The following is a 22,194-nucleotide window of genomic DNA, read 5'->3' on the forward strand; positions in this document are numbered from 1 at the left end:
TTACAGAACGCATTTTCCTCACTCAAGGACATTTGTGTTGATTTGTTTTAACGCTTACGCGATAGTTAACATTTGCCTCTTCAATATTTGGCACGACTGTAGCACAATTTGCTACAATTTCATACTGTTTAAATATACGCTGAAAAATTCGATTTTAATTTTCTATATCACCTTAGTTTTAAAGCTGCTTCAATACTTAAGATTCTAACTCATTTATCTAAATCATTAAAGATTCTAAATCAGTTATCAGTAAGTAGCATAGGTATTGTAAATTCACATATTGCTGCATTGCTCTAATATGCTTGTAAAATATGAAATAATTAGAATTTCTGAACTTAATTTTTAAGTTAATTTTTTTTAGAAGTAGCCTATTGGCTGCTTCTAAAAAATGAACCGTGGTGTGAGTAACTTTGGCATGTAAAAATAATTATAATAGTTAGTTACAAATTAAATGGATTGAAATTTGTTGAATTTCTGACTAAAATATCATAACTCAGAGAAAATGAAAGAAAGCATGGATTCCTCTGTATAGCGTTGAAGCAAAGGCAAAGGAAGAAGTAGTTATAGGAAATATGGTACATTGCGTGATGCACACAGTAGGGAATAATCATATGATTGTGATTTTATGTTTGTTTTAGTAATTATTTTATAGGTCATAGTTTTCAAATTTTACCATTGCAAATTTATCATACAACGAATTTCAGAGATGTATGCTCTGAGGCCATTGTACATCCATAGCTGTAGACGCATAACACTAGAACGTACCATTATGCTCGATATCCTTGAGGGAGAACAGCATTAGCAGTAGCAAATTATGCAAGAAAGCAAACTTAAAGTAGCAAAAAAAAAAAAAGCCCACCTTCCATTTCATCTATTAATTCCCTCCAATAGTTTGTTTAGTTTTCAACTATCAACTTCCACAACAACAGATGGTGTTTTTTCCAACAATCAACCACCAAAGGCAAACTTCCGCACATCTGTTCTGCAACCGTCCATCCTCAATTTGAATTTGTGCCCCTCGTGTGTGTGTGTGTGGTCTGAGCAAGAGGAAGAATCCCATCAGCATTTAGCTTGCTCAATCCATTCGAAGCCTTAATCATCTCAGTCACGTCACCTTGCAGGTGCCTAGTCTTCAGACTCTGCAATTTGCAGAACTGAAATAACTGTCCATTGAGAGTTCTATAAAAACTACCTGATTAATACAATAGAAAGCTGTGTTAAACTACATCCGTTTTTGTTTGCCATATAAATGTCGGTGAAGTCTGTAAATTTAGAAAGATGAAAGCAGATGTGTATTTTAAACAATAACTCCTACCAACTCATTAAAAATATATATATTCCAGAAGTTCCGAATTTTGCACCATAAATTAACAATGATAATAATAATCCATTCCCTTCTTTCCCGTCTCGGAGAAGACGGGAGAAGGGAACGGACCACCAGAGCAGGAGACGATTGAGGAGTTCTGGGGAAACATATGGAGCAGGGAAGTAAGACATAACAGCCGAGCCCCCTGGATAGAACTAGAACGCAACAAAACCAAGGACTTACTAGCAATGAGAGAGTGGGAGATTCGGGAAGAAGTAAAACAGATGATCAAGAACTCTCAACTGACGAACTCCAGGAATAGATAACGTCCACAACTACTGGTACAAGAAGCTCACTTGCACACACAGGCATCTGGCAGAGCAGTTCACCCGAATAGTAAGGCGCCCAGAGACAATCCCGAAGTTTCTCACTCAAGGAATCACATATCTGAAGCATAAAGACGAAGATACAAGAAACCCGGCGAAATACAAGCCAATCACCTGCCTCCCAACAATATACAAGATCTTGACCAGCTGCATAATCAGGAAGATATTAGACCACTTGGAGAACCAGAACATAATGGCCGAATAGCAGAAAAGATGCAAGCGGCTGAGCAAAGGATGCAAGGAGCAATTAATCATAGATGCCGCAGTTATAGAGCAAGCCCGCCGCAACATGTACACAGCCTACATCGATTACTGCAAGGCCTTCGACTCCGTGCCTCATAGCTGGCTAATAGAGGCGCTGAACATCTACAATGTCAATTCGATAGTGACAAACTGCCTAGGAGAAACGATGGCGAAATGGAGTACCACCATTAAGGTCGACAACATCACAACCAGGCCAATACCTATCAGCAGAGGAATCTTTCAGGGAGATGCTCTGAGCCCACTGTGGTTCTCTCTAGCACTTATCCACCATGCTCAACAGTAGCAAGTACGGATATAACCTCAAAGAAGGAAGGAAGAACCTGTACACCCTCATCCACCTGATATTCATGGATGACATCAAGCTCTACGGGGCAACCGAGAAGCAATCCCAGCAACTGTTTCAGATCACCGAAGAATTCAACAATGATATTAGGATGGAATTTGGTCTAGACAAATGCAGGACCCACAGATTGCAATAGGGAAATTTAATCAACCGAAACTACCAGCTGCAGACTGGTAAAGTGATCGAAGCCATGACAGAGGGAGAGTCCTACAAATACCTGGGGATGATGCAGGCTCAGCAGTTACATCACAAGGAAATTAAGGCCTGCCTGACCGAAAAATACCGTCAGAGACTCAGAAGATTGCTCAAAGGAGGGAACACAGTTAAAGCCATAAACACCTATGCAGTCTCAGTGCCAACATACTCTTTCTGGGTCATAGATTGGACTAACACCGAGCTGGAGGATATCATGAGAAGGACAATGATGACCAAGAGCCGCCAACACCACCCGAAATCAGCCGTGGATAGACTGACAATTGCCCGGAAAGGAGGGAGGGGTCTGATAGATCTCATCGAGCAACATAAGACAGCGATTGCTAACCTGAAGGATTACTTCCAGAAACACACAGCAGCACTCCACCAGGCCATAAGGAAGATAGACAAGCGGTATACCCACTCAACCTAAGCGAGGAGTCCCCTCCGAATCAGGAGGCACAAACAGAGCTAGAAAGATGGGGAGAGAAGACACTCCATGGCATACACTACAATGTCTCCATTAAGATCACATAGATAAAATTGCTTCCAATACATGTCTCACGAGCGGGACGCTGTTCCCCGAGACTGGAGGATTCATGCTTGTCATCTAAGACCAGGTAATCAACACCATAAACTATGTAGACATGTATAGTATCTTATGTAGGACGATACCTGAACGAAAGTTTAACTTCGTCTTTGTACACTGTGATGGTTACAGAGTACTGTAACAGACCTACAACACACACACACACACACACACACACTGCACGAACATTACATTACACCAGAAACTATAGAAAATAAATCGCCAAGGAGTCCGGAGTGTCCGATGACGTATCGACAATACCACCTCGCCTCGGAAACCATCCAACACATCACCGCGAGATGCTAGGTGATCACCCAGACTGAGTACACTCATAAACACGACCAGGTAGCCAGGATAATACATCAGAAGCTAGCAAGGAAATACCAGTTGATCGAAGAAAGTGTACCGTACTACAAGTTTGTTTGTTTGTTATTTGGTTTTTAGGAGCATTAGCAACTAAGGCCATATTGCTCCGTGAATATGCGGTGGTCATTCCTGACCTTTCCGTATTTGGTGGTGACGGGCTCGAACCCCGGTCTAATCAAGAAGCGTGTGCTACGCACTGCTGCTCCTTCCCACCTGGCTACGGAGGCGCCCATGTACTACAAGTACGAACCCCAGTACTAGAGACCCCAACCCACAAGCTGTACTGCGACCGCGCCATAATAACGGATAGGACATTCCCGCACAACAGACCCGACAAAACCCTTGTGGACGAGAAGGAAAAGGCTACCTATCTGATTGACATAGCGGTACCCAACACTGGCAATCTGCAGAAAACCAATGGGGAAAAATGAGGAAGTAACGAACTTAAGACAGGAGATCAAAGAGATGTGGCATATGCAACAAGTTATGATCATCGTGTCAACCACAGGTATTGTGCTAAAGACCCTACATAACAGCCTAGCGGCAATAGTTCTCCCAGCGAACACCTACAAGGAACTCCAGAAAGCCTCAGTCCTGAACACCTGTAGGATATTCAGAGAGTTCCTCGACCAACAGTAACACCAGACATAACAACCACCCTATGTACTTGGTAGCAATACCCGTCACGAGGTGGAAACCCCAATCAGGGAGAAATAATATAAAGAGCAATAATAATAATACAATTAGTAATACAAGTAAATATGGATATTATAAAATCTTAATTTGTATTACTTAAAACAAGTCTATTATGAGTTAATTTTCTTTGTTTAAACACACAGCTGGATTGGATGTTATTTTTCTTAGAACTGCGTCTGGAGCTTTGTCTTGCAATTTTTTTATGTTTTTATTATAAACAGGAAAACATTATACACCACTTTATGGCTGAACTTTTATGTACTCTACATATTTTTTTGATTTGATGGATTTTGTTGGAAAGGATGGGGTTCAGCCTTGAGTGCCAAAAGCAAAAACCGTCATTCTATCCATTTGCTAATAAATGTGAAATTCTTATAGTTTTTGATTAAATTAAACGGTCCTGCAGGCCATATTTGAGGAATGGAGTGGCGAAAAATTTCGGTGTTTATATGCAGAAATTCTGTGGAATGAGTGATATATATATATATATATATTTTTTTTTTTTTTTTTTTTTTTTTTTTTAATGAACTTGTTCTGAGGCAACTAAAGCTATCAAGCGTTGGAGTTTTTAAATTGTGTGTATTCTGTGATCAAGTTGCCTTGCTCACTGCGAGGAATAAGGGTTTTTCATACTTAGTAGTATGAGAAACCAATGTTCCTGGGAGTTAAAACTATGCAGCTCTACGCTGAAACAAGTTGACTTGGCCACATGTAATAAAGGACCATAGAAGTTCCTTCTGTCCAGACGGAAGTAATCCTGTTCCACAGTCGCAAGACTTTTGTTCTCATTAAAGCCCATAATGACAAAATAAGTTTTTTTCTTTTCCGATCTGTAGGATAGTTTTTAGTTTTTCTTTTCCCATCTTGGAGGATAGTAAAGAAGTGTGTGTATATGCCCTCCATATCAGTAAGGCGGGGCAGTGCTGCACACAGGCTACAACGATTTACAATCTTGAATCACTTTGAATTACACAGAAAATTATTGAGCTTTATACCATATGTATATATATATATATTTTTAATGTTTTTTTTTTTTTTTTTTTTTTTTTTACAGATAATGGTAACTGACGATGCTCTTGCGGAGTTTGCAAACTATGAAGACTATTTAGATTCTCAAGTAACACCTGAGGATTTGTTTTATTTGGAGGTAAGCTCACAAGTTGGTTAAATTTATCGTGAATTAATGTAGGAGAGAAAATTCTCTTTCTGATTGTGAATGTTGGAGGACCTTTCATTTATTGTAAGTCCATGTTTCACACTTAATTTATGCTTCAAGCATAGAATCTATTTTCCGTCAGTCTTTCAGTTAAATGATTTGATTAAGTTGTTACTTTTTTAGTGACAATTCTGCATGAAATGAAGTTTTTCGGAATTTTGAAATTTTCACCAGTAATTTAATCTACATATTTTTTGCTGATTAAATTAGATTAGGGATTCTCAAATGTTTGTTTCCTTCTTCGTTTACTGCTTTTTGGTAAACCATTAAAGTGTATTGAAGTTGATTTATAACATATTAATGATTGTTGTACATTCGTTATGTACAAGATCGGATTTGAAAGGACGAAAAAAGTATGCCTGTTATATTGTATATTTTGTATTTATTAATATGCAAGTTTAAATGTTTTTTTAAAAAAATTACTTTTAGAACCTTTGTAAGTTTCATCTCACTAAGTAAGTTGTATAATAAAATCGTTTATACAGCATTTTGTCAAGCCAATTGCTTATACCAAATTGGTATTAGAGTTTGTTTCTTTATAGCACTTATAGCTTAGGCATACTTACTGTTGTTTTGCGTTTGCGCCAAAGCAACTAAGTCATTAGAGAGTTTTCGGGAGAGGGAGGAAGAAGGTGGATTGTGCCACCCACTCGGCCACGGTGCTCACGAAAATTCCATGCATCTTGACGAGTTCGAACTCAGACCTTTTTCTACACGATGTAAAGGATTAGCGATCGTAACCACTGTTCTTTCCCCTCCCAGTGAGAATGAGATATCCTCCCATTTTCTCTTATTGCATGAAACTCCTACAAGTGAAACATTTAATTACTGAAATAGCATATGATGCCTAAGTATTTTGCTGGTTGTTTGGTTATTTAAAATTTTCGCAAAGGCAGCTAAAGCCACGAGACATCCTTATATCTACTCTGAAAATTGTAATGTGGACAATTTGCCTTTTGTCGGGTGAAAAATTTGAGTTTCCAAGTCCACATTTTTCGCCAAAGCGAACGTTTGAACTATACAGTTTAAAATTTGACTTACCACGATGATCTGTTACGTATTTTAATAAAACAGAATAGCTATGACATTTTATTTAATTTTCACACAAAACAATGCTGTGTATTCGTATATCTAAAAGAAAATTTTGTTCTCTTTCATATTATTACATTTGCAAAACTTGATTTTTTTTTTATTGTTCTTGACCTATTTTAATTAATAAAACTAAAATTAATGAAACTGCCTGATAATTATATAATTAGATTTTCAGAATCAACGAATTTGTCTCTTCATATGGATTGATTTTTAATTGTGATAATTTGCTGAGATTACCATAATAATTTACCTCAATTAACCTTGCTTAAGATTTTTTCTGCATCAATCGAACCAAAAATTAAATCGAGCTGTATATTACTTTAGCCTACGCAAAATTATTATTTTAGGATGAAGATATTGCCCGTCATTTGGTGGAACTTGGCTATCGTGGTAGTGGTGAAGTTTTGAAGAAGGATGAATTTGACGCTCGTAAAGAAGCAGCCGAAGCCAGGAGACTTGCAAAGTTAAACTTGAAAATGTGAGTGGTTCTTTGCTTGCATTATTTTGATTTGCCATTGCTTTTCTTAAGAGAGATTTTATTTTCAGATATAAAACTAAGGTGAAAAGTATTTAAGAACTATAATTTTTCTCCCTTTAGAACACTTTCTAGTGCTGGTAAAAACATTACCGAACCATTTCTGGTAGCCTTGGCTGAAAGAGAAGCCGATAACCGGAGTGGAGATCTCAATGTGAGCCCAACTCTTTTTTTTCAACTTGTAAACCCCTCTCCTCTCAAAAATATTAAAACTGGAATTGTTTGCATTCCACATTCTCGCGTTAAAATTTTATTAACAATTTAATTATTTATTAAATTTCTTTTTAAGTACACGTTTTAAATATTCCATTTTCTATTCCCCACAGACAATTATATTTATTCGTTGTATCAATAATAATACTCAAGAAGTTTCCGGATACATTGACTATGCCGATCGTATTAGCAATGAAGATTTTGAGTCGTATTTTTTAGGAATACGAAAGTTTTTACCGAAGAAAAATGACCTGAGGTAAGTTTGTAATTTTTGATGTTTCTGTTTTCTTCCTAGATTTGCAGTTCCTCTGAATATTTTGTAAAACTTTAATTTAGTTCTAAAATTTCTGCATAAGAGAAATTTTTATCCATTATACTAAATTCAGTTTGAATGTCAGGATTCAGATATTTTTGAACAACTAGATGCCAGAAAAATTCGGCTAGAACTATGGTCGAGAATCGTCAAGGATTTCCGAGCTGCAATCGATGCTTTGCAGATCCTTAAATTCTAAATAACTACAGTTCTGAATTTTAATCCATCATTACCAAATTCTAAATAATTTATGGATCCAACAATTTCATCCTAATTAACACTCGGTAACCATGTCCATGTGATTAGACAACTCAAATTTGCGTTGATATATGGATTGGATTATATTTTCTGCTAAGCGTAAATTATAACAGAATGAAATGTTGTTTGCATTATTTGTTTTGATAACAAATCTAAAATACACGCTTGTGTCGCGAATTTCATCGTTAAACAACGAAATAACTCTTTAAATTATTCTTTACAGTTAATAGAATAGTTTGTATTATGCTCGAGAGATGGCGGTGCCGTAAGCATCTACGTATCAAGTGTGGTTTCCTTTATTGCCGGAAGATGTCAGCACATGCTAGATGATCATTCAGAACAACTTCCAGGCATACTAGGTGTTTTTAGTAACCGAGAGTTCGTTTCCGAATTTCAGGAAATATATGGGATGCTTTGCATTCTAGATTTCTGGTAATAGACTAAAAATTCCCTGGAGTACTCATTTTTAAAATTTCTAAAAACAGATCACAAACTGCTGTTTCTTGAAATTTTTTGCGTTTTTTTCCCAAACATGTTATTTGTTTATTGACCATTACAAATATTAACTGCATTTAATTTTTGATAAGATTTTAGTATAACTTTTGGGTCAGTTATAAATTATATTTGTTTATTAACCCTTAGTTACATTATCGAAAATACAAACGGATCGGAGGGAATATAATTAATTTATCAATATAATTAATTAGTACTTATATTAATAAATATTATTAATAATTATTTAATAAATAAATAATTTCAAGAAAATGAAACATTTAGTCTCACATTGAATGACAGGCACGCATGCGTAATAAATGTAATTGCAGTATCATCAATGTGCAGTGTTAATATCAACTGAAAATTATAGCGGAATCGTCAATGGCACTTGTACAACAAAAGCTGTAAGAATTTGGTATTAATTTTGTAAGTGATATTTTGGCAGCAGCCACAGGCAGAAATACTGTGATGCACTTCGCGATAAAATGAACAGAACAATGTTTTTCAAGAATCTTTTATTGTGAACAGTTTAATAATAGGCGTCCTGGTAAACAAATCCTGAGTATCTAATGGAAATCGACCTACCACCTTACAGAGCCGCACATTATGTAAATTTTGATCCCTATAAAAACACAGGCTGAGACCACATCACTTCGTTTTCATTTTTTTGTTTGCTCAGTGGCATAGCCACATTTCTAGTACTCAGGATGGTAAGTCATCGTCATTTAGATGATTCTTTGAGATTGACGGCCGTTGGATGACTTGAAGCCGGGTAGTCGCATCGGAGGGGGCACGTTATCGAAATGTGTCACAGTGTTCTCGGCACTATGGAAGCAGTTTTAGGAGATAGAAACCATTATATGAAGAGCTGGCTGAGGTCGCCCGAGGGCTATGTCAATCAGAACAGACCACTATCTGTCTGTAACAGCAAGGTGGAACTCCACGATGTCTTGTCAACTGTCTCATGCGGTTGCTGCGGCCACAGGTGAAAACAATTTCAACCGGACTGTGTTAAGAAGGCTCAATTCAAGTGGACTCTCCGCAAGGAAGCTAGTAGTTTGTATCCCATTAACCGCAGACTTGTAAATAAATTGTCAGTGTCTTCTGCGTCTTTCTGCAAGCTTTGGCTGCACCTGGATTGTTTGCGGGAAAGGAATGGGTTTTGTAATCGACGTTGAGATTTTGTTGGTCTATGGGGCTTTTAGACAGTTGGTCGTCTGTAAAGTGTAACTTGTGGCCTATAAACATTGTAGTTTTGGTTTTAAGGTTTTTATATGTAAATAGCTATGTTGGTAGCTCTGCAACATAGAACATGGTAGTTTTGATTTTAAGGTTTTACATTAGTTTTGGTTTTAAGGTTTTTGGGTGTATATATGTAAATAGCTATGTTGCTGGCTCTGCACCATAAAACATTGTAGTTTTAGTTTTAAGGTTTTTAGGTGTTTAAGGCTATGTTAAAATTGATTCACTATATGTTTCTTTTCCTGTAAACTTTTTCGCACTTCTCTCTTATTACTCAAGGGATGTCTTTTCTTTCTTCCCCTTGCTTTCTGTCCACTTTCCTTCCCTTCCCTTCCATTCCCCATACTATTCCACCTAAATCCTATTTCCTTTCTTTGAATACCTAGGGGCTCCCAGGTTTGCCTGATAGCCCCAGTAAGAGTTTACTTTTTGTTGGTTGATCCTGGCTGCCTCCACGTGGCTTGGGATGGGACTCAGGGTGCAGGAGACCAGGTGTCCTCTGTTCCCTGGCTACGGAATGCCAGGTGCTGGTACTCAACATTCAACACAGCCCACACATACACTGTACATACCTACACATACACACACGTGCCGGCATTGGCACCATGTCTTGTCAGATGCATCTGCGGCTTATAGGGGAAACCCTGGAGACTGCCGTACAATACAAAAATACTTTTTAAAATCCCATTAACCCCGGAGTATAGGGGAAACCCGGGAGGCCACAACAAACTACAAATTCCATTAACCCCAAACCACCGCAGAGCTCGTTGAAACTGGTCCCATGAACACGTGACTTGGAGCTCTGACAAATGGGGGACAGTTCTGTTCTCTGATAAGTCCCGTTTTAGCTTACATATTCTAGACTTTATTTCAGCTGGAGACAACGAGGAATGCGATACCATTCTTCTAACATCAGAGAAAGGGACAGTTACGGTGGAGGTGTTGTTCTCGTGTGGGGTGGAGTAATGCTCATGTTTTTGATAGGAGTACCGTAACTGCGCAGAGGTACCGAGAAGAGATCCTCGAACCGTATATGCGACTTTTTAGGGGTGCGGTTGGCCCATATTTTCTTTTCATGCACTACAACGCTACTGCACATAGAGCTCAAATGGTGGAGGAATATCTTGAAACTGAAAATATCCAACGACTGCCATGGCAAGCACGATCATCACACTTAAATCCGATCGAACATGTGCGGGACGCCCTTGGGCGCCGCATTGCATGCCGACACCAGCTCCTCGGTCACTTGGTGAGCTAAAATCTGCGCTGGTGGTAGAATGGGATTTGTTGCCACAGAATTTTATAGACACCCTTATATCGAGCATGGTACACCACTGTCAAGCCTGTCATATGACCAAATTTTCAAGAATCTTATACAACCTTTATACATGTCAGAAGTTTCTCGCTCTCTCCTCATTTCATCGTTATTTTATGGTATACCACCATACCAAATTTTGCCCCACTTCATCGCAAGCTGCACGAGTCACACCACGTTTTCTACGTATTCTGTTTATTTTGCTGAGCAATGTAGAAAAGACTCGAAGGTTATCAGGAGCGAGGGAAGGACTAGCCCGGGCGAAAATAGCCACCAGGGACATCGACTAATGGGGTCAGCAACTGATAGTCATGACTCGATAAACGATTTGGATAGTACGAATATTTTTGGGAGTCGCTGTGACTAAACCTCCACGTCAATGGTGATGATATGTGTTAATATTTTTCTTTTTGGAGTTATTAAAGAAATTAAATTCCGATATGAACGTTCAGATATCTGATTTCTTCCGATATCAACGTACAAGAAAGGCATCAGTAATAAAAATGAAACTGTCATAACGTTTCTGGAAACCCATACAAACCATTAAAAATAAACAATGAAAATATTAAAATCAAGAATTATTAAGGCGCTACTGTAAAGCAGTCAGATTGGTAGGAGTAGAGGTATAGTATTTTCTTTCAACGGAGTAACGACACCGACAATTTAGGCCTAACGTAGCTGAGTGGTCAGGGCACGAATGTAGTAGCACACGCTGTTTGAGTGGACCGGGGTTCAAGCCCGTGACTGCTAAATACGATTAACATTTGTATTGGTTGATTTACTGTAAACTCCACTGACCTGGTGGTTGTGCCGGAGTATAAACAAGAACTATATGAACTGTAGAATCCCTCAATGGCGGTTTCAATCGCTCTGCAATCTCAGGAAGTAAAACGAATGATGAAGGTGGAATTGTCACTGGTCTAAAGAATTTCAGAAAATGGATTTTTCTAAATTTCTGGAATTTTTCTAAAGAATTCCAGAAAGAAAGAACTGGTCATAAATTCAAATTCCAGGGCTTGCGGTTTAGATTAGATTGTAGGAAGTTTTCATTTGGCCAGCGAGTCGTTGATAGCCGGAACAAGTTACCCTTGCGGGTAGTTGAGACTGACAGTTTGACTAAATCCAAAGGTCAGCTTGGATACCTGTGTGAGGAGGGAAGCATATAATTTGTTTTCTTATTTATTTATTTATTTATTTTTTTTTTTTTTGCCAGTGCGACAAAAGCCTGTGGCTTCCTCGCACTATGTGGCGAATACTATTACTATAGTCGAAGTGATGAACAAAATCAAATTAATTTTAATAATAATCCAGAGAGAAAAACTAAACCTGCCATTTCTCATTGCCACAAAAGCAAATTTTATTATTGCACTAAAACCTTTCACAGGACTCATTTTATCGTAGTTGAACATCATTTTTGTTAATGATTTTAAATTCTTAGTTATGCAAAGTTACAATTTGAGAAAATATGTTAAAATATTTTTTTGAAGAAACTGTAATTAGTGTATAGAATCCTATAATCATAATAGGTCAGTTTGGCATCATTTTGCCAGCTTTCCCTGTTTTTTTTACTGCTAGTCTTAAACCAGGCCATAGTCTTTTGTTTTATGAATCATCAGTGCAAACAATTCAAAGAGTGAGTCGTATTTTCGCCTTTAGTATTATGATGGTTTTCAGCATTTTGTGAATTCGCGTTAAATTTTCGATTACGGTATATTTTATTTGGTAAGCACACAGCAGAACCATACCATAAACGTTGGAGAAGGCTATGAGGCATCAATGTATTGTGTCTGTAAATTGCGTTTATTCTGTGGTCGACTTGTCTGCTTTGCTGATGTAAGTCGAAGTTCCTGAGGAAGAAAACCGCTGAGATGTCACCCAAGACCGACTAACTCGGCCACATTATTCTTTTTCCAATTTAAACTTTAGTGATGTGATTTCGGGAAATTCTGTTCAGAAATGACTTCTAGATCGTAAATTTCAAACCTCAGGTGAGCTTTTTATAATGTTATTACTTAAGATATAATTATAAATTATAGCCTTTCTACAATTTTGGTGTTTAAATGAATTATGAAGCTTACATTGATTATTGATTGATCGCTTCTGAGAATGAATTATTCAAATTACCGTTTATCTATATAATTATTCCAGAGTTTAATAAAATCTGCGCAACGTGCCATTTTAACACTGGGATCTGATAGAATAAACTGCATAATTTTTTAAAATTCGTAATGTTTTCATGCATTGCTCCACTAATTTTAAAGAAAACTATGCATTTATTTTATTTTTTAAAAGAATGAACCAGTGAGTCCTTTAATGCTCAAACAGCTTATGAATTAATGGCTGTTTTTATTATAGTGACATTTAGAAGAAATTTTTTATTTAAATGTTGTCTGAAATATTTATTGGAATAAACAGTTACCTTTTGATTTTATTATAGCTATTACAACTGGAACACTGGGGATTCCTATTTTCGGGCTAGCCAGAATTTTGAAGTTCTCACAGAAGTTTCCAATACAGGCGTAATGTTTCGAAGTAAACTGGACAGGAAAGTGATTTACATTGATCCTAAGGTAGTTTATCAGTAACTGGTAGCTTTAGTTTTTTTGCATATATTACATAAAATACTACAAAAGTATGGAAGTACTATACTGAGTTGGCATTGCATTAGCAACAATACATTGTGTAGGAAGGGAATGGTCTGTGACTCTGGTGAAGGATCGGATCGGCTCAGAGTTGAGAATAGCTAATATAAGATGTGGCTAGGAAGAATGGGTTGGCATCGAGATCTTTCTGACTTCGGACGTGGAATAATTGCGGGGAAAGAAGTGCAGGTGCTAGTATCTCGATAACAGCCAACTTGGTTAAGTGCTCCTGTTCTGTAGTGTCACGCAGCACAGTGGTCCAGCTGACCGTCCAGTACAACGTAGGAATAGCGACCAATATCCATATGGATTATACTGTATAACGGACATTGGCTATGGCAGTCGACAGCCATTTTGAGCATCCATGCTCACCGTGAAACACAAGAAACCTTGCCTTGCACGGGGCACGTCAGCACCAACACTGGATCCCTGTTTCCGACTCTGGCATACTGATGGGAGTATTCGCATTTGAAGAAAGCAACATGAGGCCATGTCACCTGGATGCACTGTTGGTGTTCAGCAAGCTCGAGGTGGTGTTTGGTCTTGAAGACTGTTTTCGTGGCATGGCATGGCATGTTTTGGGTTCTCTGATTACCGTTAATCAACGGCTTGATGGGAACGCCTACCTATTTATCGTCGTCAACCAAATTCACCCTTTCATGACGAAAGTGTGCCCATACAACGCTGACGTCTATCAATAGGACAACACGACATGTACCAAAGCCCGATAGGTTGCTAGCTGTTTTCAGGAACCGGATAATGAATTCTCCGCCCTTCCATGGCTACCAAAATCATCCAGTCTCAATCTAGTTGAGCATGCTTCTGGTAAAGGAAATTTGATGCTACGACCATCTCTATAACAATGTGCAAGCATTATTGAACAGATGGTGCAACGCATGGGTAACTCTTTCCACTACACCCTGCAACACCTTGAGGAGTCCATTCCAGGACGTGTACGGGCCGTGTTACGTGTGTGTGTGTGTCCTGGTGTGATGGGTTGCTCCTAGACTAGCCTATCTCTACCTAGTATTCCTTTGATAGCGCAGAATCTCGTCTCCGCAAAACGGGCCTGAAAAAGGTGTTGTGTCAGGCCACCAGGGAGCAGCGAAAACCTGGATACTACATTCTCTGTGTGTGCTCTAATGCACAAATCCCGCACCCACCGGATGAAGTGCTATGCCAGTAGGTGCCAGCAATCCCGCGCCTCTAAAGTTGTCCAGACCTGGGGCGAGGAACAAAAAAAAAAAAAAAAAAAAAAAATAGAGAGAGAGAAAGAAAGAAAGGTTCCAACTACGAACAATGTACACTTGTTGAAACGAAAGCAATATTATACAGTTATTTACATGTAAATAGCAAATACATATATACGCTTAAAAAAACACTTAGAATTCACTCTACTCAGTCCATACAAAAATGCAAGCCTGCATTTAGGTTTCCTGGAACGAAAGATCAACTTGCACTATAATCCAAAAGCATCCTATGGAGATGACTGTACAGCAAGCATTCTGACGTCAAAGCAGCACTTCCGTTAACTTGTATCCTGCAATAGAGTTCTTACCTCCTGTCTTCTTTTAAAGACCTTGGCCGAGAATTCCTGGAGCAAAGCAAAGATGTCCTGACTCTGAACGAAGAGAGGTAAATTATTCTCCGTTAGGTTTGGTAACCTGTTTTTTAACTCCTCCGCGAAACGGGCCTGAAAAAAGTACTGTGTCAGGTACTTCATCACCAGGGAGCAGCCAAAACCTGGATCAACCATTCTCTGTGTGCGAGATAATGTACAAATCCCGCACCCACCGGATGCCTGTCAGAGGCATACAGTCCGCAGTCAAAGATGACATGTTTCCAAGATCCAATCTCACCGCACGAACAGTAGTAAGGGTCAGATTCTAATCCTCTTTCAAATAGTTTGACCCTTAAGCCATATCTAGTGATTAAGTAACTCCTAGTAATAGTGGGAGCAAACCAAGAAGTCACCCTCTTGTTCATTGCAAAGCCTACAGCTGGAATGAACCCTCTTGTAATAGTTCCGACCTTACATCTCAAGTTTGCTGCCAGCAATTCACTAGCTCACCCCAAATTTTCCTCCTTAATGTTGTTAGTTGGATTAGAGGTGATATTCAGTATTTGTGACGGCCTTCCCTTTAAGTTATTCAGTATACAATACCTTGGAAAATAATGTATAAATCCAAAGGGATGGTACCTGCAATAACCCGCAGAGCGTTTGTTGACACTGTTCTGGGAGCGCCTATAACTGTGAGCAACATTGTACGTTGCAGGGACAGAAGCTTAGCTTTAGTTGTAATGTTGGTAGCAGCTGAACTAAATACCAGCACCATGAACCACAGTGGGAAGAAATGTCGTCTTGTAATATAATACTAGGGTTTTTTTTTTTTTTTTTTTTTTTTTGAGATAAACCTTGCGGGAAATTCTAACTATTGTAGCTGAAAACTTTTTGATTTTTACATACACTTTTGTGACATGTACATGAAACCTGAGACGATCATCCAAAGTTAAGCCCAAATACTTGGTGTTTTTTACCATATAGGGTTACCTTTGGTTGTGTTCAAACACCAAGAAATTAGTCTTAGTGATAGAAATTTTTAGTTTATTTAAACCTGCCCAAGCCAATTAATCATTCAAAACTGACTGAATTTTTTGTTCGCGAATTTGTCTTGGTTTTCCCTGCACAATCACCACCAGGTCATCGGCATATACAACTTTGATGACCCCTTCGCTATCTTTAGTGAGTCACTGATCTAGCACTGCGTTCCAGAGGAGAGGTCCCAAAACTGAACCTTTAGGGCATCCTCTGTAAACGGTAGTCGTGTACGATATGTGCTTGGCACATAGTCTAATTTGTTGGTCCTTAAAGTAAGAACTTTGAACAGGTAGTCATCACACTTCGCCATCTGTAGTGCAAAAGGTGTTTCCACAAGGTATTAGGCAGGTTTTGCTAATGCAAAGCCAACTCAGCGTATTATTAAACCCAGCTTGCTACGCAGACAATATGATCATATGAAACTTGATTGCTACCCCCCGCTCTATCTGCAGACTGCTTTTTCGATGGTGGTTTACTGGTCGCTTTGGCATCATTATGCTAAAGCGACCATTAAGGTTGATTGCTTATATTCTTGATTTTATTTGTTGAATTTACGCCCAAGACTCCTTGGAATTATCGCAACCCAACCTGTGCAACATCCGTCTAAACTATTGATTGACTGATCGGAAAAGCATTTTGCTGACAGACCTTAGAACTGTTGTATATATCTAAACTAGTAAGAGTGCTCAACAATATCAAGTGAATATATGCTTGATACCAGATCCCCGCATCGAAGTTCTGGTAGGTCCTTGAATTTACAATAGTTTAACTCTAACGAGTGAGATAAAAAAAAAAAAAATACGCCTGTTGCACTAATACAACATTCTGCGCCGTAGCACAGTAATTATAATCACCGTCTCCCCACATCGAGAGAGGAGAAGATCCGGGTTCGATTCCGGTCAGTGTCAAGCACGGATGGCAGTTCCTCCCCCCTTTGGGATTTTCGTCAAGGAACGCACAATTTATGAACAGATTACACATGCGCAGATGCCGTGGTTCCCGTGTGGCACACTAATATGGCAGTTTTTGCTTCTCTAACATAAATTGTGAATGAATTCGGTGAATTTTCGTATCCTTCACTAAAACTGATAAAACATACGTGCTTATTTGAAAAAAAAATGACTATAGATAGCGGAATTGTCTTATGTGTACATTCACGTCATGTTTTTTGCGTATTTGTTCTTACTAGTATTAGTAAACGCCACTGGAGTCTTTTTGTGCATCTTGGCTAAAATATAAAGAAATTGAATAATTTTAAATTATTCAAAGAATTTAAATAGACAGAAATGAATGGCAATTTTAAAGTATCATTTGCTTGTTTTTCAAATTCTCATTAAGGTTAAATTGCCAATTAATTTTAAATTTCCTTGGTTGGCGCAAAGCAAATAAGCGCACATTATATATATATATATAAAATAGATGGTATGTTTTTAATAATATAATCCATGTTATTTTAATAATTCTTTAAGAATTTACTTTTTTTTTTTTCATTGGTGTGGTTGTTTCAAGCAATCTTTGCTACGAAAGGAGGGGAGTGATATCATAAAGGCATTTAGTCCATATCCTGTTGTAATAATAATAGGCCTAAATTAAAATCTGAATATAGGCCTATTCATTTTTGCCTGAAATCTCTGTTGAGTTTGTCAGTGAGGCAAAGTTGAATAATTTGATGCATTTTATAATCCTATAAAAAGAGGTTTTTCAACTACTGTAAATTCCCATTTTCATTACTTGTTTACTAATCTGTAACAATTACTTTCATTAAGAGAAACAATTCGTCTCACCCAAGAGAGGCAAAATCAGTCAAACCTTACGTGATCCGCTTTGTCCCAGATTACTACAGGTTGTGATTCCAACTTAATTTCGTGGGTAAATTATACAGAAAATATTGATCCATTACATTAGACGTGTCATGAATTTATTATTTTTTTACCCGATTCTTTAATGATAGCTATCAGTGGTACTCTTTCTGACGTTTTATTCTTAGATTTCTCAGCGATGTCTTGCTACCAATCATTTTGGCAGGCAGACCACTTCGAATATTTTGAATGGTCGCGGTATAGGTATGATGTTGAGACTGAAAAACTCAATGGGACCAATACGGTATCTTGCGATTGTATTTATAGATTTTTTGAAATATGGTTATGCAAATATGGAAATCTCATCTTCAAAGACAAAAGTGATGGCATTTAAAGGAAGAGATCCAATAAGAAGCAAGATCTGCATTGACAATAATATTATCGAACAAGTTAACACTTTCACATACCTAGGATACCACCTGTCATATGAAAAAGATATTGAGCAAAAAACAAATAATTACATAGGAATTACTAAAACTGTTAACCATATTTTCAAATCTAATCTGGTGCATAAGAAACCAAGGACGCGGATACATAACGCCTTCGTTATGTAGACCTATCCAAACCTATGGCACTGAGGCATGGACAATGAGCAAAGGGGACAGGATGATGTTGGCTGGTGCAGAAATGCGTTTCATGCGCAGAACCCTCAGGCTATACCGGACTTGATAGGAAAAGAAATCAGGATATCCTGTCAGAACTGTAGACAACCTCAGTACTGAATTATATCGACTCATACATAAACAGAGAGAATAGAGAATAGAGTGTAGAGAGAATAGAGAACGGACGTTATCCGAAAGAGATATACTAAACTACAAACCCAGGGAAGGAGAGACAGAGGTAGACCCCTGTAAAGATGGAGAGACCATAACAGGCCACTAGGCGTAATACTAGACAAGAAAAAGAAGAAGATGGTTATGCAGGAGAATTTATTGCCGATTCGCTACCACGTTGGGATTGGGCTAATCATGTTTATCAAAAATTATTGTTTGTCCTTCACCTCAGGATTTCTAAAGATGAGATGTTTTCCATATTTAATCCTATAAAACACACACAGACTAAAACCTGTATTCATGATGGTGTGCATTACAGTACCGATAAAAGTTGCCATTTCTGAATTGTTTGTATTAATATGAAAATGGTACGTATTTATTTTTGGAAGTTTTGCTGAGCAGCACTAATTTTAAATATCAATGTTATTTAATTCTATGGAAATACAAAGAATACGAACTCAAATACTCCAATTAATTTATTAAGTGCCAACTTCCCAGTGATCTTCTGAGAAAGCACTTGAAATAGAATTTCAAGTTGTGTTCTGTGTCATTTTATTTCCATAAAATAAGATCGATTCTATCTAATTGAAATAAGCGTGGCCCAATAAAACTTCCGAAAGCAAATTAAATATTTTTGTGTTCGCTTCTCCCAGGTAATGTATAATGGACCCAAATTATTCATATTTCTCCTCTTAGAAAATACTTGTAAAATACCCCACCAGAGAATTCCACATTTTATGAAACAATGATCAGCTTTAATATAACAGCAAAGTTTTCCATCATTAAATTTAATAATTGCTCTCAGTGAAAAAAAAAAAGAGAAAAAAACTAAATCATGCAAACCGCGACACGAAAGATAATTAAAGGCACTTTTCAGAATTCCTACAAAAACAAAAACAGAAACCATATTTTTTAAAGAAATGCAACTGGAGCGTCACCTTTTAAAATCTGCCATTTCGAACTACGATTTTCGAATTTCTTTTTTACTTTTTATGCGAGTAATTATCATAAGATTAGCAAAACGCCGGGTAAACCGAAAATAACAAACTAGAATTACGTTATGAAACGGAAGGAATTGTACTGTCCCACATAATTTCGCTGCAGAGGTTGACCAGGGATGGCCAACCTTAGTAAACCTAAGAGCTAGATAAATCACAGGGATAATTTTCAAAAGCTTGTGAGAATCGCGTAAGATTATATACAAATATTTGAGTATTTCTCTTTATATCTTTTCGTCTTAAATTTACGTATGCAACAAGTTATACCTTTCAAATCCAGTCATTTCAAGCTCATGATTAACAGCTTCATTTTAATTAAACTTAGCATGTTGAGTAATAAATAATTAGCATATTATGAAAGTAATTTTGGTAGAAACCTTTTAATAACAAACATTGATAAACATCAAAGAAACACGTTATGCCTCAGCTCTTCTGTTAGAGTTACTTTACAGACAGCTGCCTGTAAGTTTTTTTTTGAAATTAAAGAGTATTTTTCTACTAAGGCAAGGCACAATTGTCTGTATACAAGTATTCTGCATGAGTGAAAGGTAGTATTTGAAATTTTAACTTTGGTTACTTCTTTGTCTTCAGAGGGCTAAAGGAAACTTTTTACTGTCTGTTTTTTTATTATTAGTTTGTATTGTTTATATGTAATTATTGTTTGTATTAGTTTATATATAATTCCGTTTTCAAGATTTACATTACCAGGGAAACTTTTTTTTTTTCAGGCTGTAATGAGTAATGTAGTATTAAATTTTAAAGGATTTAAATAATGAGATGAGAATTTACTTTTTTAAACATCCTTTATCTATTTCCACACGATTACAAACTAAAGCTTGAGCATGCTGAAAGAAAAGTTCTATCCTTCGTTCTGACTTTCTCACTGCTTTGGCTTCTGCGGTTGGGGGAGGGTTATGATACTATGATAGTCCTTTCACTTCTTAAAGTAAAACTTCACTCTGCTATGATACTCAGAACTACATAGTTGATTTGTCGGTTATTTTTATTCTTAAGTTTGCTTAAGCTTAGAAATAATGCAAATGAAATGGATATAGCCACTTTTCATTAGATCTGCTTGATCCTACTACACCTTAAAATGGTGCTTATTAACACACACACACACACGCACACACACATCGTATCAAACCCTCGTGTAGAATGTCCATGAAAGGACCCTACCATGTGCCTGAAGTGTTCAGTTTATAGGCCTATATTTGATCAATTATATTATTTGTATAATATAATACTGAGACGTTTAATGTTTCGTACTAAATATCGTGGAAGATTATTTCAAAAGAATCATCATTTGGACAAACAAATTATTCAGTACTTTTTGAATATATATAAATCAATAATAAATAAATAAAATGATAAAGCACACACATACTACAAAGTAAGATTATTTTGTTCATAAAGTTATTTTCAAAGTATATTTTTATAAGAAATAGTACAGAGTACAACTTTTTTTACCTTTCACGTATTAATTTTTTACCTTTCACAATTTTTTTTAAACATTTAACTCTTTTTATTGTCTCGCATTAATATGAAAATTGAACTTTAGCGCAATGTAAAATATGTTAGTATTACGAGGTACTCAATATAGAGTATTTTCGATTCATTCAGAGATAGAAAACGTAGTACAGAGTGTGATAATGAGCTTTTTTCGCATCATATTTTCCAAAAACTTCCATTTTTTCCCCTTCAGCTTTGCTTCCATATCGTATTTATAATATGAGCTACATAATGTCATTCGTAATTCCAATGAAGTTTTGCTTTCATTGTAAACAAGTACAGACTGTACAAACTGATCGATTGCGAATAACAAACGGTTGGTTTACTGGGACGGAAAACCTGAGTTTCCAGGAGAAGAAACTGTGCATCTCTCTCTCTCTCTCTCTCTCTCTCACTCTCAAGATCGACTAACTCAGCAACATTGTGTCCTCGCTTCATTGATGGACTCGAATTCAGGTTTTTTACTCCCGGTGTGGAAGAACGACGGTTATAATCACCGTGCTACTTGCTTGGGCTCTAATTTCTTACAATTAAGTCAATTTGAATTATCTTGAATGAGCTTAACCGTCTTTTGATAACAATGTCTTTTTTTTGTTTCTTTTAGGCTCCCACACCAGGAGAGGACACTGAGCGGCATATCATCACTTCAGATCTTTACTTACAGGTGGTTATTTTTGACCACTTTGTGAGGCGCAAAATGTGATTTATTTCATCAAGTGAATGGAAAAAAAAAAAAGTTTTTAATTTCAAATAGACATTATCCTTGAGTTTAAATCTTAGATTTTTTTATATAACAATAAATTATTAATATGACGTTTGTTGATATTGATAAATTATTAATATGAGATTCTTGATATTGATAATTACGTAGTGGTTTCACGATTGCAAAAACATATATAGTTAATACTGTTCCCCTTCTTGAACGAATACAGTGATATCTGCGTCCCCCGCTATTTTTGGAAGCTCCTCTGGAACTCTACTTAAGTTGGG

At 37.1% G+C, this 22,194-nt stretch overlaps 1 protein-coding gene across 1 annotated transcript in view; it reads left to right on the forward strand.

The window, feature by feature from the left end:
• The window catches only part of LOC150089696 (cilia- and flagella-associated protein 299-like), a 60,619-nt gene extending 38,712 nt beyond the window's left edge, over positions 1–21,907 (forward strand). Inside the window, exons 2-7 of the mRNA XM_090390077.1 lie at positions 5,197–5,289; positions 6,798–6,928; positions 7,049–7,139; positions 7,312–7,454; positions 13,259–13,391; positions 21,809–21,907. Coding sequence (XP_090246203.1) covers positions 5,200–5,289; positions 6,798–6,928; positions 7,049–7,139; positions 7,312–7,454; positions 13,259–13,391; positions 21,809–21,907 — 687 coding nt within the window. The 5' untranslated portion in view covers positions 5,197–5,199. The remainder of the gene's footprint in view (positions 1–5,196; positions 5,290–6,797; positions 6,929–7,048; positions 7,140–7,311; positions 7,455–13,258; positions 13,392–21,808) is intronic.
• The last annotated feature ends 287 nt before the right edge of the window (positions 21,908–22,194 follow it).

Source organism: Mastigoproctus giganteus, chromosome 2, assembly GCF_048544385.1.
Source record: "Mastigoproctus giganteus isolate SK-2022 chromosome 2, ASM4854438v1, whole genome shotgun sequence".
In the NCBI taxonomy this organism is placed as follows: Eukaryota; Metazoa; Arthropoda; class Arachnida; order Uropygi; family Thelyphonidae; genus Mastigoproctus; species Mastigoproctus giganteus.